This window comes from Sander lucioperca, chromosome 16 (genome assembly GCF_008315115.2).
Source record: "Sander lucioperca isolate FBNREF2018 chromosome 16, SLUC_FBN_1.2, whole genome shotgun sequence".
Taxonomy (NCBI): Eukaryota; Metazoa; Chordata; class Actinopteri; order Perciformes; family Percidae; genus Sander; species Sander lucioperca.
In genome coordinates, this window is record NC_050188.1 from 30,283,300 (window position 1) to 30,299,782 (window position 16,483).

General features: G+C 39.6%; 4 gene segments (V, D, J or C); 2 read left to right on the forward strand and 2 right to left on the reverse strand.

The window, feature by feature from the left end:
• The first annotated feature begins 232 nt into the window (after positions 1 to 232).
• On the forward strand, positions 233 to 736 carry LOC116046421. The segment is given in 2 exon segments: positions 233 to 289; positions 397 to 736. Coding segments are annotated over 2 exon segments (375 nt in total).
• Positions 737 to 5,654: 4,918 nt separating this feature from the next.
• On the forward strand, positions 5,655 to 6,285 carry LOC116046428. The segment is given in 2 exon segments: positions 5,655 to 5,746; positions 5,963 to 6,285. Coding segments are annotated over 2 exon segments (363 nt in total).
• A 1,305-nt stretch (positions 6,286 to 7,590) lies between these two features.
• On the reverse strand, positions 7,591 to 16,373 carry LOC116046433. The segment is given in 3 exon segments: positions 7,591 to 7,981; positions 15,403 to 15,467; positions 16,332 to 16,373. A coding segment is annotated over 1 exon segment (264 nt).
• On the reverse strand, positions 15,130 to 16,483 carry LOC118492953. The segment is given in 2 exon segments: positions 15,130 to 15,467; positions 16,459 to 16,483. Coding segments are annotated over 2 exon segments (363 nt in total).

The window sequence follows — 16,483 nt, forward strand, 5'->3', positions numbered from 1 at the left end:
AAACATTCCTAATCAATACTCTCATAAAGTGATTGATCCATTGATGAACAGCATCATCAGAGTAATCCAAGTCCCTGTTGGAGTCAGTCAGAGCATTTCCATAGAGAGCCACTTTGCATCAGCAGCACCATGCTCCAGTGCTCTGGGAGAGTTTATAGTCCTGAGAGTTGAACACTGGATGACTGACAGCTGTCCTTCATGACAACAGAAGACACAGAAATCCTCCTCATCAAAAACATGACTTTGATCTCCGTCCTCATCTGGACTCTCCTCTGCTGCTGCTTCACAGGTAAAGTCCAGAGAATCAAACTCCTCTCCTCTATCAACATCCGTCCCTCTGAAATGAAGACGACTAAACCGTGACGCTGCTTTATGTTTTTGTCTCTGTATCCTCAGAGTCCAGAGGCCAGGTCACAGTGACTCAGCCTGGAGCAGTGAGCTCTGCTCTGGGAGGCTCCGTCTCCATCAGCTGTAGGACCAGTCAGAATATTCCTAATTCTAACTATTTAGCCTGGTACCAACAGAGAGATGGAGAAACTCCTAAATTGCTCATTAAATATACTAGCTCTCGAGAATCAGGGATTCCAGATCGTTTTACAGGCAGTGGATCAAACTCTGACTTCACTCTGACCATCAGTGGAGTCCAGACTGAAGATGCAGCAGTTTACTACTGTCAGAGTGCACATCTCATCAACAGCCAGTGGTTGTTCACACAGTGAAAAAGCGTCGTACAAAAACCTCCCTCAGTCAGACTGAACAGAAACTGAACTGACTGCTGCAGCTGGAATCTACTGCAGAGACTGATACACTTCACTGAGGACACACACACACACACACACACACACACACACACACACACACACACACACACACACACACACACACACACACACACACACACACACACACACACACACTCACACCCCATTTGTTAAAATACATTTCCTAATACAATCATGTACAAGACATGAATGTCCTCTATCTTTTTACATTTTTCACTGATCCCACAGCTAAATGGATTAATACAAGCATCAGTATCAAGCATATGTTCAGGCATATGTTCAGAGTCCACAACCACAAAATCTGTTTGTATGCAGATTACATTTGATTATAATACCGTTAGTTTTCTTTCTTATAGGCCATTATTGTATCAGATATTAAAACATGTTTTCTGGTTCCTATCACTTCCCTCTTAAATGTACAGAAAAGTCTATTGCACACTTTGTAATGCAGGCGCATAATCACAGTGAGGGACTTCCCTGAATATATGAAATCTAGAAATCCCCTCCTTAACATTTGTAAATGATCAGACAGCTCATCAGATCCCTCCTGAGCACCGTGCACAGATCTCTGATCAACAAGTAAAACAAAGTCTGTTTCAATCCCAGCATCACTGATACACATGTTGAATAGAAACCAGTGGGTTGATTCTCTTGTAGATTACCACATCTGGACAGATGTGTTTTAGTGGAACAGACTGGAGGATGATCTGGGCTTCTCTCCCTCTGTCTCTTACCTTTTAAAATCTGGGTCTGTTGTTGATTTGTCATTCATATGTGTGTATATATATCTACATATCTATATCTTTTTTTTTTCTTGTTTTTTTAAACCTTTACTGACTGACTTGATATTTCACCCTTGTTGGAATCCACTAAACTAATGTTACTATCTTACAAAACTATTATTACAATTGCACCATTTTTCTATGGTAATTGGAATTTTTCAAAAACATTACCTTACCCAGTGTAACGGACTGTTTAGGTCAATTGAGGGGATTGTGTTAAGTGTTAGGTATGTAACTAACACAACCACTTTCTTCAACTAATTTGCAATCTGAAAAAAATATGGCTGATGTTTTGTCACCAAGACTAAGCAGTGGGATGTCTAATTTCATAGGCCCAATCTACAATTAAAAGTTCTTCACTGACCTGGAAAGGGTGCATTAGATGGGTACAAAAAAATGGGGAAAAAAGCACTGCCCACTCAGCAATAAACCTGATAATGAGAGAAGACTACAGGCAAACTCTCTCTCTATTGGGGCCTGACTCTCACTGTTATTAAAGCTGCCACTTATTTTGCTCCACCACAGTTCATTTACTCACACCACTTTGTAAGAATCATGAATAACCAGGTTAATGTTATGTTATAATGTTTCATTCAAACATTATAATGTGACTCACACTGGGATACAGCTGATACACATACGGTATGTGTGCAGGTGTGTCTTCAACTCAACTACAGAGGATCGAGATAAAGACCAATCTAGGCATATTTGATTTAATAATTATCAGCTATAAATCTCGATTTTGTTCTTAAAATGACAGCAGTCAAAATCACCCCACTGTTCACCGTTAAAACATCGGTCAGCAGTTATATGACAGTAAGCAGCAGTGAACGATGCAAGCAGACAGCTGTTTGTGCCTTTTCCCTGTGAGTGCAGGTGAAACGCCTGCAAAGTGCTGCTGTTTGTTGAATATGAAAGTGTTATGTTTATGATGGGGATGAAGAGCGTCTGTTTTATTTTCTTAATGCTCTTCAGCTGTAGAACATATCACATCATATCATCACATATCAGGACAAACTTTACTCAAATTATTTAGTTTGTAACATGTTATTATTGGTTTCCCTCAAATGTATCATCACCTTGTATTTCATCATTAATCATTAATTTGTATTACTAGACCATGCTCCTAAAATAATCCGTTCCCTCATTCGTTATTGAGTTAATGTAGAAGTAGAAATTACCACGTGTGTGTATAATCCCCTCCTTAACAATTGTAAATGATCAGACAGCTCATCAGATCCCTCCTGAGCACCGTGCACAGATCTCTGATCAACAAGTAAAACAAAGTCTGTTTCAATCCCAGCATCACTGATACACATGTTGAATAGAAACCAGTGGGTTGATTCTCTTGTAGATTACCACATCTGGACAGATGTGTTTTAGTGGAACAGACTGGAGGATGATCTGGGCTTCTCTCCCTCTGTCAATTGCCTTTTGAAATCTGGGTCTGTTGTTGATTTGTCATTCATATGTGTGTATATATATCTACATATCTATATCTTTTTTTTCTTGTTTTCTAAACCTTTACTGACTGACTTGATATTTCACCCTTGTTGGAATCCACTAAACTAATGTTTCTAAACTTACAAAACTATTATTACAATTGCACAATTTTTCTATCATGTATAAATGCATGATGGAGAAACCGAATCCTTTTTGTTTATATATGTATGGCTGACATTTAAAAATAGAAGAATTTCCATCCTTCTCAAAACAATTTTATTTTTTACCATGACTCGTCATCCCAGCTGAAAAGTGGCTTTACTCTCTTTACAAAGCACTGATAACATTTTAATGAAAAATAACAAAATGCATTTAAACCTGCACACCTTTAAAAGTGTTGGTATGTTAGTCAATGTCAAACATTTCTGGTCTTAACCTTTCTTTAACATGTTTCCACAATAAGTGTTGTACGTCAAACACCCTGTCTCTGTTGGAGTCAGTCAGAGCATTTCCATAGAGAGCCACTTTGCATCAGCAGCACCATGCTCCAGTGCTCTGGGAGAGTTTATAGTCCTGAGAGTTGAACACTGGATGACTGACAGCTGTCCTTCATGACAACAGAAGACACAGAAATCCTCCTCATCAAAAACATGACTTTGATCTCCGTCCTCATCTGGACTCTCCTCTGCTGCTGCTTCACAGGTAAAGTCCAGAGAATCAAACTCCTCTCCTCTATCAACATCCGTCCCTCTGAAATGAAGACGACTAAACCGTGACGCTGCTTTATGTTTTTGTCTCTGTATCCTCAGAGTCCAGAGGCCAGTCACAGTGACTCAGCCTGGAGCAGTGAGCTCTGCTCTGGGAGGCTCCGTCTCCATCAGCTGTAGGACCAGTCAGGCTGTTTATGGTGGGAGCCCACTCGGTTTAGCCTGGTACCAACAGAGAGATGGAGAAACTCCTAAACTGCTCATTTACTATGCTAGCAGACGACAATCAGGGATTCCAGATCGTTTTACAGGCAGTGGATCAAACTCTGACTTCACTCTGACCATCAGTGGAGTCCAGACTGAAGATGCAGCAGTTTACTACTGTCAGAGTGTTCACTATCCCAACAGCCAGTATGTGTTCACACAGTGAAAAAGCGTCGTACAAAAACCTCCCTCAGTCAGACTGAACAGAAACTGAACTGACTGCTGCAGCTGGAAGCTACTGCAGAGACTGATACACTTCACTGAGGACACACACACACACACACACACACACACACACACTTCTTTTTTAACCATGAATTTCCTTCATCGCCACTAAAAGTAGAGCTTTCATTTTGGAAGTAAGGGAATATTCTTGTAAAACACTTCAAATAAGCTTTTCAATAAAACATAAAAGCAATACACAATTAAAAAATACTAAACTACAAAAGCCACACTAAACCATTTGTTCCCTATCAAAGGTTTTCACAGTGTCCATTTAAGTCCAACTGGAGAGACTCCCAAAGATCAAAACTCCTGACTTCAGAGCCACAGTCAACTTCACTTATAAGTCTGTAGTGAGACCCTGATCGAGACTTTTAGGACCTCCTCTTTATATAGGCCTGTATAATTTCATTGATATTGGAGGGTGCCTGACCATGTAGGGCTCTAAAACTGATAACAGGTATCTTGAAATTGATTCTTAATTTACTCGGGAGCCTGTGAAAAAAATCGAGACAGATGTGATATGCGATCTCTTCAAGGACCTGGTAAAAAGCCTCTGAACAACCCTCTGGACCTGTTGTTAGTGGTTCATGGACGTGAAAGACAAGTAGAAATGGAGTAACAACAGTCTAAATAGATGAAAGAAATGTAGAAATGATCATCCTCATCTTAGCTCGAGGCATAGTGGGCCAAAGTTTAACAATGAATAAGTCAAAAGTCAACAAGGTCAACAGAATCATAGGAAAACTGTATTAACTGAAATGTAATAATTAATAGGAAATGCATTTCAAGCATCTTTTCAGAGTGACACCACCATCAAACAGCCTGTACGCCGATGATTTCTCAATTTTACATGACAAAACATGTTCTCTTCTTTATGTCCATCATGTGATCAGTCATTAAAGCAACTCTTCTGTCTGTCTGTTCTCCCCTTTTCAATTTTTATAAAGTATCAATTATAGACTTTGGAGTTCACCTTTTTACCAAACTTAAATTAAGTATTTAAATTAAAGTAGATTCCCTGGCTAAAAGAAATCTCTAAAACAGAATCCATTGTCTCAATCATCCACTAAATGATTATCTGCAGAATGAATAAACATTATCACAACCAATTTCCTGCTATGAATCCTGTCATCCCACACTCAGGAGTGTATTGAATAGATATCTGGTACCTCGTTAACCACCTGTAGTAAAAAACTAACTCTAGATGTAATAATACCCACAAACAGAATTGACTTTCTGTACTTGCTTGGTGGAAACTAAATGAAGTTTTTATGACAAGATTTGACCATTCATCCGTAGCCCATTATGTAGTGAAACATTTAATTAGTCAAAGTAAAAGGGGAAACAGCATGACATGTTGAGGACAGCTACAGTTCACTGACTCTGTGTGTTTGCATATGTGTCCTGCCTCTCTGCTCCCAGCCGTTAAGAGGCCAGTGTTGATCAGTGACTGTCCAGGACTTTCAGAGACACTGACACGCCGGCAGCATGATGATGATGTCACTGTTTCTATTGCTGGCCACCCTGGGGCTCCTTGTTCAGGGTGAGACACTCTTCTGAAAACTTTGCTTCAGGATGCAACCAGGTTCACCTCAATGATGTTCTGCTATGATGGAGAAACACTGGAACAAGCAGCATTTACCTTCTTCCATCTCTTCTCCATGTTAAAGAAATGAGACTCTTCTGTTTGGATGTTGATCATCTTTCTCCAAGCTGGATTTGTCTCAATAACCCTTCTGCTCTTTTTCATGTTTTCCAGGTTCATCAGGAGAAATCATCCTGACTCAGTCTCCTGGATCTCAGTCTGTTGCTCCAGGACAGTCTGTCTCTATCAGATGTAAAGCCAGTTCAGGAATTAGTACCAGCATTCACTGGTACCTTCAGAAACCTGGAGAATCTCCTAAACTCTTAATTAGCTATGCTACAACTCGTCAGTCTGGAGTTTCCGACCGTTTCAGTGGAAGTGGATCTGGAACTGACTTCACTCTGACCATCAGTGGAGTTCAGACTGAAGATGCAGGAGATTATTATTGTCAGCAGAGTAGCAGTTCTCCGTTCACACAGTGATACAACGTCGTACAAAAACCTCCTCAGCTGGAGAGGAACTGATCTGACTCAACAGCTGAACAGAAACTACAACACTAGACATGCGTATTAATACAGTATAACAAATACAAGAACAAGAAAAGTGCAACACAATCATGCACATATAGAATTTCAAAAATTAAGTAATTTTATTGATATGTTTGTTCTGGCAGGTTTTTAAACAGTGCCCTCAAAGTCAGGTCCAATGAGCGTTGAGTAAATTAGATTAATTCTCAGTTAATGAGACAGGGTAATACTAGTGGTGAAATATTGACATAATAATTTATAGTTATTCAGATAATGCCATATCTTTTTTTTCAGTCTTTTGACAGATTATTTTTTACAACAATTGAGTTTTTCAACAATTATCTTAAATGTTAAATTGGATGAAATCATTCTGAATCAAAACATAACTATAATAATTAGAATTAAACTAATTAAAGGGTTTAAAGTTATATTTTATTGAAACACATCAAGAGTTGTCCAACAAGCTAAGACTCCTTTCAGTGAAACAGTAAAAATAATGTATTACAGTAAGACTGTTTCCATCAGTTTATATTAAGTTTCATACATTTGATTTAAGGTTTAGTATTTGATGTACATTCAATGCACCTTCATGTAGACTTTTGTTATTTTCATACATTTTTTGTTTTTATTATTATTGAGGTATTCATTTCAAACTCTAAAACCATTTTCATTTAAATCTCAGGTGAAGATATTCATGCATTCTAACAACTGTATTGCATAACAAAGACTACATTTTAAAATAATTTCATAAAAATGTCCTCCTTTCATCCACCCATTCACACCATGTTCATACCTGAATTCAGATAATAATGTTAAACAGAGAAACTGTCAGGTCAGCCTCAAAGAGTTCTGATGTAATCCTGGAGTTTATTAATGAAACCATCACCATAAATCTTACTGAGATATGAGTTATGTCATCTAAACTCAGAAAACACTGGCATGACCGCTTACACACAAATCCTTAAAATGACAGATGTGTTGTAGTTTGTATGTATATTTTTATATATATTTTTTAAATATCTCTTGTTATGGACCTACTTGTGAGTCTGAAATAAAGATTTATTTTTTATAAACTTCCATATCTAAACATATAGGAGAAGGAAACTGTTAAATAAAGATGCAGACTTTTGTATATGAATCATGTTTTATTGTCTTACAGCATTAACAGCATAAGAATTATTACAGCAAATAAAACATTGTTATTTCAAGCTGAATACTGTTAAATTGGTCTGATGCCAGAAAGAGAGAGAGAGAGAGAGAGAGAGAGAGAGAGAGAGAGAGAGAGAGAGAGAGAGAGAGAGAGAGAGCGAGAGAGAGAGAGAGAGAGAGTAGCAGAGAGCAGACTGAGATCAGTATCAGAGTGAAACCAGTAGCAGAGTCCCAGTGAGTCAGGTCAGGACTGGGAACACTGGTCTCTCCTCAGTGTCTCTGAGAGTGGAGTCTGGGAGCCCTGGGTGGCCTCACAGGTCACAGAGCCCACCTTCTCCCACTGGTCTGCAGGGAGCCTCAGGGTGCTGCTCCAGCTGTATTTGCCGTCCTTCTCCAGCACCCCGGGGCTCCTGCTCTCCTCCCAGCTGCTGCTGCTGCTGCTGCTGCTGCCGTCCACCTTCCAGGCCAGACTCCAGTCTGAGGGGAAGCCCTTGTTGGCCAGGCACATGAGCGTGGCCTTCCCCTTCAGCAGCTCCACACTGGAGGGGGGCAGCACCGTCAGGGTGGGACGGACATCACCTAGGAGACACCAATCAGATTAGAGGACAGGGACCACACAGTTGTCAATCAACCAGCAGCCACTTGGACACCTTTACTGTGTGAGAGTTGGTTTTCTCCTTTAAGGAGTTTCTGTCAGATGGTTTTTCTGCTCCACCAGTCACTCACTCACACATTGTTTCACTTCCCTTTAAGAAGCCTCTCATGTAAATCAGCACAGAGAGAATCATCTACACAATGAGCTGATATATATCAAACTATACACTGGAAATAAAATGTCAACTTTTGGACAAATGTTTAAACCTCCAAAACAGATCATCAACAACCTAACTATACATGACTTTAAAGTATTTAGTGTAATAGAAACAAATCCAGAAAATGAGCTGACAACATCAAATGTTCTTCATGTGATTTTGATCATCATTACCAAACTGTTCAAATAGTTTTCAAACTTTGAAACAATACATGACACAGTAAAGAGATGTTGCACATTTTCAAATACCGATCTTTATCTTTGCTCTGTTCAATTGTTTGAATATCTGAATCTTCATTTGCTTTAAACAGTTATCATTGATGTGGAAAATTAAAAAAGAATCTTGTAGAACAGTTTTTCAGTTTTATATTTTCCACACTTCAAGTCATTTAAAATTCAGTTTGACAGAAATGTGTAAAGAAATGTTTAGTGAAGCTGCTCTGAGTTAGTCTCCACGATAAAGGAGGAGAAATAAAAACGTGAATACATATATATTTTATCGACTGTAAACAGAATTTAAAACTTTACTTTACAAAATTTACAATATAGTTTTTAGTATTTGTGCAGAAACTTACTTCCAACATTCAGTCTGGTTCCTCCACCGAACGTGTACCACAGTGATACAAAGTCATTGAGCCGCCGTACAAAAACCTCTCACTGTAGAGAGACACGGCTCTCTGACTTTGTCAGACTCAACTAAACCTACAAGCCCTCAAGATGCTACTTTACCATTAAAGTTGGAAATAATGATTTATCCTCTGACTTAATTTTTCATTGTCTTTACAATGAACAATGAACGTTTGTTTTTTTCTATATCAACAGCAAACTTTTGTCTCTTAGAGTAAAATATTTCTGTAAAACTTATGGATTAATATTTCACAAATATGGAAAGGTAAGAGTGCAGAAAGTAAAGGAAGAAAAATAGCTCCTGAAATAATAGTTTCTTAAAAGTTTGACTTACTTCCAACATTCAGTCTGGTTCCTCCACCAAAAGTCCACCACAGTGATACAAAGTCATTGAGCCGCCGTACAAAAACCTCTCACTGTAGAGAGACACGGCTCTCTGACTTTGACACAAACAAACTCACCAAAATGAGGCTGTTTGTAAAATGTTGTCAAATAAAAAGAAATCTGACAATAAGACAGTGCTGCAGATTTCCTTAATGCATGTTCTTGGTACATGTTAAATGTCCGTAATTTCTTCTCTTGCAATTAATTTAAATAAGACAGAAGACATTAGATTAGATTGACTTTATTGTCCACCTCAGTGGAAATTTGTGTTTGGCTTCTCCCAATGTACAGCAAAGGTAAATACAATGCACATAACACAGCACACCATTAAAAACATATAATATACAGAATACAATATACAATAGTGTAAATGGGCAGGTAGCAGCAGATAAGTTATATAAATAATACAAGAAAGCAAATCTTATAAAACAACAAGTGTTCCCTGATGCAGTAATTATGTGTTCAATGGCTGTATGGCATAGAGAATAAAATACTTCTTGTAAATGTTCCAGCAGGTCCATGGGACCCTAAATCTAACATTTACTATACTCTGATAAAGTGATTGATCCATTGATGAACAGCATCATCAGAGTAATCCAAGTCCCTGTTGGAGTCAGTCAGAGCATTTCCATAGAGAGCCACTTTGCATCAGCAGCACCATGCTCCAGTGCTCTGGGAGAGTTTATAGTCCTGAGAGTTGAACACTGGATGACTGACAGCTGTCCTTCATGACAACAGAAGACACAGAAATCCTCCTCATCAAAAACATGACTTTGATCTCCGTCCTCATCTGGACTCTCCTCTGCTGCTGCTTCACAGGTAAAGTCCAGAGAATCAAACTCCTCTCCTCTATCAACATCCGTCCCTCTGAAATGAAGACGACTAAACCGTGACGCTGCTTTATGTTTTTGTCTCTGTATCCTCAGAGTCCAGAGGCCAGGTCACAGTGACTCAGCCTGGAGCAGTGAGCTCTGCTCTGGGAGGCTCCGTCTCCATCAGCTGTAGGACCAGTCAGGATGTTTTTCTTTCTGACAGGTTAGCCTGGTACCAACAGAGAGATGGAGAAACTCTTAAACTGCTCATTTACGATGCTACTGAGAGAGAATCAGGGATTCCAGATCGTTTTACAGGCAGTGGATCAAACTCTGACTTCACTCTGACCATCAGTGGAGTCCAGACTGAAGATGCAGCAGTTTACTACTGTCAGAGTTATCACTATATCAACAGTCAGCATGTGTTCACACAGTGAAAAAGCGTCGTACAAAAACCTCCCTCAGTCAGACTGAACAGAAACTGAACTGACTGCTGCAGCTGGAAGCTACTGCAGAGACTGATACACTTCACTGAGGACACACACACACACACACACACACACACACACACACACACACACACACACACACACACACTTGTTTGATAGTAAAGACTACAGAGTTCTCTTTCTGTGTTGATAATCAGAAGTTAAATTCACATCACTACAGTTGTATTTCCAAAGATTGAGTAGACAATAGTAACAGTGGAGATCTTGTACCTCCATGATTTATTTCATTGTAAATTGAACTCCTGGTTTCTTCCATCAAGAAATGCATCATCTGGTCATCTCAGACTTCTCATCTCAGAGTCACACGTCATCAAATCAGCAGCAGCTTTTCTTGCTCCACTCACTCCTCTTTTACATGTACAGAAAAGTTCAATCCACAGTTTGGAGTTCATGAAAATATTTTACTTCAGTAAATGCTCTTACCAAGAGAAATAAAAGACACACGCATTTAAACACTTCATCCAAACTACAAGAACTCCAGAACATATATTCTGACCTGCTCATATGTGTGGAGCCGTGCAGATAATTCTGTTTTTATGTACCGACACTTATGATAGTAAGGATCCTTACTAAAAGTGTACGTACGCCCGAAAGCCAAACATGGCGTACGCCAAAAAAAATTCAGATTTATAAAACCGTGTGTACGCACATCTGTAAGCAATGTTCCTTTTATAAATCACAGATTACCTACAAGTGTGCATACGTGAATCAGCCTCTTATCCCACCCTGAACATGCCCATTTTTAACCATAAATAGTCAATGCAAAGCTCCTCATGAATGCTGATCAGTATGTTAATGACCCTGGCAGTTGTTCTTTTGTGACACCGAATCATGACGACTGGCTGGGAAAAAGCAAAACACTACTCAGACGCTGGTGAATTGCTGTAAATTGAAGTATAATTTTGGCCTGTTCTCGCACAGTGTAGGGAAACCTGATTTATAGACAACCTATATTAATAATACCTTACAAAATGGCAGGCATTACCGCGGACAGCTTCGATATACCAGACCTATATGATAACATTTAACAGAACTATATATTATATCCAAACAAACCTTACTCATAAAGTTGAAGATTGTAATATTTATAAAAAAAAACACTTAGCTATCTGACTTTTCCCTCTGGAAACAGCCGGTGGCCCCCAGAGTGGCGAGGACCTGTATTTGGACCGGGATGGCACCGTTCCGGCGCGTTGTCCTCTCTACTGGACCCAATTCAGTACATAGATCCAAGAGCTCAGCTTTAGGGAATCTAAATCAGCATATTAGCCAGTCATCATCATGGTCCCTAAAGTCTCTTTCTCTCCTGATTCTTCCATCACCGTAGTCCTCCTGCAGTGCCAGCAGTGCCATCATGCAGCATTACGCATGAAAGTATTTATATGTTTACAACTATTTGCGATTGTTAACACCTTGCCAAAATCACAGCATCAACTTGTGGTATCCCCCACCCCGAGATACAATTTAAAGACGAAAGTCTAATAGGCAAACACACTTTTCTTCATGCAGGTTTTGTTACGAACAGTATTAAAGTTCTGACCGATAACGAGGACATTAAGGGTAACAATTGCGTGAGAGCTTTACGGCTGTATTTTCAGACTTTGTCATTTGATGATATATGCACAGTTTTATAGACTGATATTTAGTTATTAACACTGTGTTCTGCAGTTATCTAATGCTAGGGTATTTGATGCTATCCTGTATTCCATGCAGTCGGGCCATCTCCTCCTCCTGTGCTCTGTAGCGGACAATGTGACGGTGAGACAGTGCCGATTACACATTAAGAAAACATTTTTATTTAAGATTTGAGTTGGAGGTGTTTATGGAACACTTAGCACTCAGTACAAGCACAAATAGCACTGCTGGATTTAATCTTCATGGTAACGTGGATGATATGGAGTGAAAAAATGTGCGTGAGGCATCAAAATTTGAAAATATTACGAGTAACACATGGGTCACATTCTGCACATTCTGCCGTCAATTTTGTTTTTTATAAATCACAACCTTTGCGTGGGAAGTGGCGTACGCACATTTTCAGCCCAGTTTTGTGCATACGCTACGTTTATAAATGAGACCCCTGGTTATTTTAGAAACTCCACAGACTTCACTATCAACAGTTTTTACCAGAACTACTTTCTATCAAAGAAATAGACCCTATCAAACCCACTGTGATGTGGCAGTTATGGACAGTGCCACTACACAAAAAAATATAAATTTGAATATTCAAAACAAGTCAAAGGTTTTCTATAAGACATGACATCACATGTTATACCAAGAATCATTTTAAAGTCTTTGTGACAAAGAGTGAGAAAGGTCATTAATCATAATGACTTGTTCTTCTGTGTCACATTGTTCATGTTTGTCAGGGCTTGTTTGAGGGAAACAGATGTTCTGCATTAGGGCTGATTACTGAAATGTCGACATACTCAAACAAGTGTTCTCTCATTCTCTGTCAACCCTGAAAAAAAGATTTTACATCAATAAAACAAGTACACAGATCCTTGTTGGTAGAATCTGTCGTTTTGCATTTTAATTTCTACATTTCACACCAGTAATTGTGTGTATGGATCTCAAATGAGAACACAAATGCACATTGGCTGTGTGATGAAGACTATGTAGTTTAATAGGTTTTAGTAATTCAAAAGAAAAACAATCCAATTTCTCAATTTCTTTATGCATTATATCATGAATAATTTATGAAGTCAGTGTTCTCAGCACTGAAGAGGAAACACCCTGTCCCTGTTGGAGTCAGTCAGAGCATTTCCATATAGAGCCACTTTGCATCAGCAGCACCATGCTCCAGTGCTCTGGGAGAGTTTATAGTCCTGAGAGTTGAACACTGGATGACTGACAGCTGTCCTTCATGACAACAGAAGACACAGAAATCCTCCTCATCAAAAACATGACTTTGATCTCCGTCCTCATCTGGACTCTCCTCTGCTGCTGCTTCACAGGTAAAGTCCAGAGAATCAAACTCCTCTCCTCTATCAACATCCGTCCCTCTGAAATGAAGACGACTAAACCGTGACGCCGCTTTATGTTTTTGTCTCTGTATCCTCAGAGTCCAGAGGCCAGGTCACAGTGACTCAGCCTGGAGCAGTGAGCTCTGCTCTGGGAGGCTCCGTCTCCATCAGCTGTAGGACCAGTCAGAATGTTGACAATTGTTCCCCCCCATGTTTATACTGGTACCAACAGAGAGATGGAGAAACTCCTAAACTGCTCATTTATAGTACTAGCACTCGACAATCAGGGATACCAGATCGTTTTACAGGCAGTGGATCAAACTCTGACTTCACTCTGACCATCAGTGGAGTCCAGACTGAAGATGCAGCAGTTTACTACTGTCAGAGTTATCACCATATCAACAATCAGAATGTGTTCACACAGTGAAAAAGCGTTGTACAAAAACCTCCCTCAGTCAGACTGAACAGAAACCGAACTGACTGCTGCAGCTGGAAGCTACTGCAGAGACTGATACACTTCACTGAGGACACACACACACACACACACACACACACACACACACACACAATAAATTACCAATAGTTTGTAAAAATAGTACCATTACAGTTACCAAAACGTCTTCCATTAATCGTTTCATTGTGGACACAGACCTGATTGAGTTTTTTAATTATTTTTTTTTCTTCCGTATTTATCCAAGCAAGTCATTTATATGTATATATATATATATATATATATATATATATATATATATATGTATATTTACAATGGCAGCTTTCCAAAAAGCAAAGCCTCTTAAGGGAGGGTGTAAGGGCTAAAAGAGAAATGTCAATTTCATTGTCAAATTGTCAGTTAAAAAGATGACAGCAAACATCCAAACATTTCCAACACCTCCACTACTTACATACAATCACAGCAAGTATAACATCAATGACATACAGTCTAGCACACAAGCATCGTGTCAAACGACGACAGAACACGAGCAACAAACACAAGAACTAATTCAACATGCAGAGCTAAACAGCAGCAGCAAGACAACAAAGATATGCACGGAGCAACAGCAAAAACCCAAAGAATCTGTTGACTTTCTCTCACATTGACTTTGTCAAGGAGAGCAGTAACAGTGGTGCTGACCAGAGTTTGACTTTCATCCTTTCCCACCAGCTCCATACCTGCTGTAGGACACCACAGCTAAACACTGTCAGGCTGCACCGAGCAGATGGGACCTGCATTACATCATCTCATCAGTTCTTTCTGAAAGAATCATCTAATGGAAATGCTACAGAGAAAAACTCTCTCAGGATTTAACTGATACTGTATATGTTCATTTAAGAAAGGAACACATGACGGCAGTCATTCTAGTATCAATAAGCTCGGACAACATTAAGTTGATACATTTGTCTTTATTGTTTTAACATACAGAGAATATCAGCATTACTGCAAGCAACACAAAATGAACTTTCAAATTGTGATGAATCTGTAGAGAGAAAGAAAGAGTAGCAGAGAGCAGACTGAGATCAGTATCAGAGTGAAACCAGTAGCAGAGTCCCAGTGAGTCAGGTCAGGACTGGGAACACTGGTCTCTCCTCAGTGTCTCTGAGAGTGGAGTCTGGTAGCCCTGGGTGGCCTCACAGGTCACAGAGCCCACCTTCTCCCACTGGTCTGCAGGGAGCCTCAGGGTGCTGCTCCAGCTGTATTTGCCGTCCTTCTCCAGCACCCCGGGGCTCCTGCTCTCCTCCCAGCTGCTGCTGCTGCTGCTGCGGCTGCCGTCCACCTTCCAGGCCAGACTCCAGTCTGAGGGGAAGCCCTTGTTGGCCAGGCACATGAGCGTGGCCTTCCCCTTCAGCAGCTCCTCACTGGAGGGGGGCAGCACCGTCAGGGTGGGGACGGCTCGACCCACTGCAGAGAGAGAGAGATTAATAAAGTTGATATGAGGTCAACTAAACTCTAGCCTTTTGGCTGCAGCAGAGGAGGCTACTAGTTCTGCTGGTCTTCCTCAGATTGGATCAAACTGTTCTTAAAATGTTTCACTTCCCTCTCTGAGGTCAGTAACCATGGCAACAGACAGGCATCACTGCTGAACCGTGACAACAGACAGGTTTCAGTACTAAAGATAAAAAGTTAAAACTGCCTCTCTTTTACTAAACTTTCAGAGTTTAATAGTTCATAATAATACACATAAGATGGAGATTGTGAGGCTTTTACTGTTTGAACTTTCTTACACATTTCTTGTCCTAAACGAAAACCTCATTAATGATATTTCTTTGTTCTGTTCATGTAAGCAGGAATCATCACTGAACAGTCAGGCTTCATTACTGAAAACATCCAAATGAGCATTATTAACTACCTAATTTGTTTTTGAAACTCATGAAATTCTCACAAAAATATGTTGAGTAGCTTCAAAAATCATTATTCTGGGAGAAAGATGGAGTAATACTTATTCACATCAAACACTGAAGCAAAGATTATCAGCAGAGTTCTTGAGCCAGATTATAAAAACTATAACTTTCACAAATATTCTCTTCAGACAGACTAATGCTGAGTAGTTTTCTATAACGAACTGATAAGACTTTAGAAAGTTTTAGTGCAACAAGATTATTCATCAGAGTGGTTTTTGTCGGGTTAACGACGCTGAAGCCTTCAAGAATTGATGCAACTATATTGAATTAAAAAATCTGACGAAACATAGTAGGCTTTCAAATTATGATGTTCAAATGGAACAAACATAACAATTGAGTGATTAAAGGAGTCAAATGTACTTACAGTTAACATTCAGTCTGGTTCCTCCACCGAACGTGTTCCACAGTGATACAAAGTCATTGAGCCGCCGTACAAAAACCTCTCACTGTAGAGAGACACGGCTCTCTGACTTTGACACAAACAAACTCACCAAAACACATTCCCAGTTTACACAT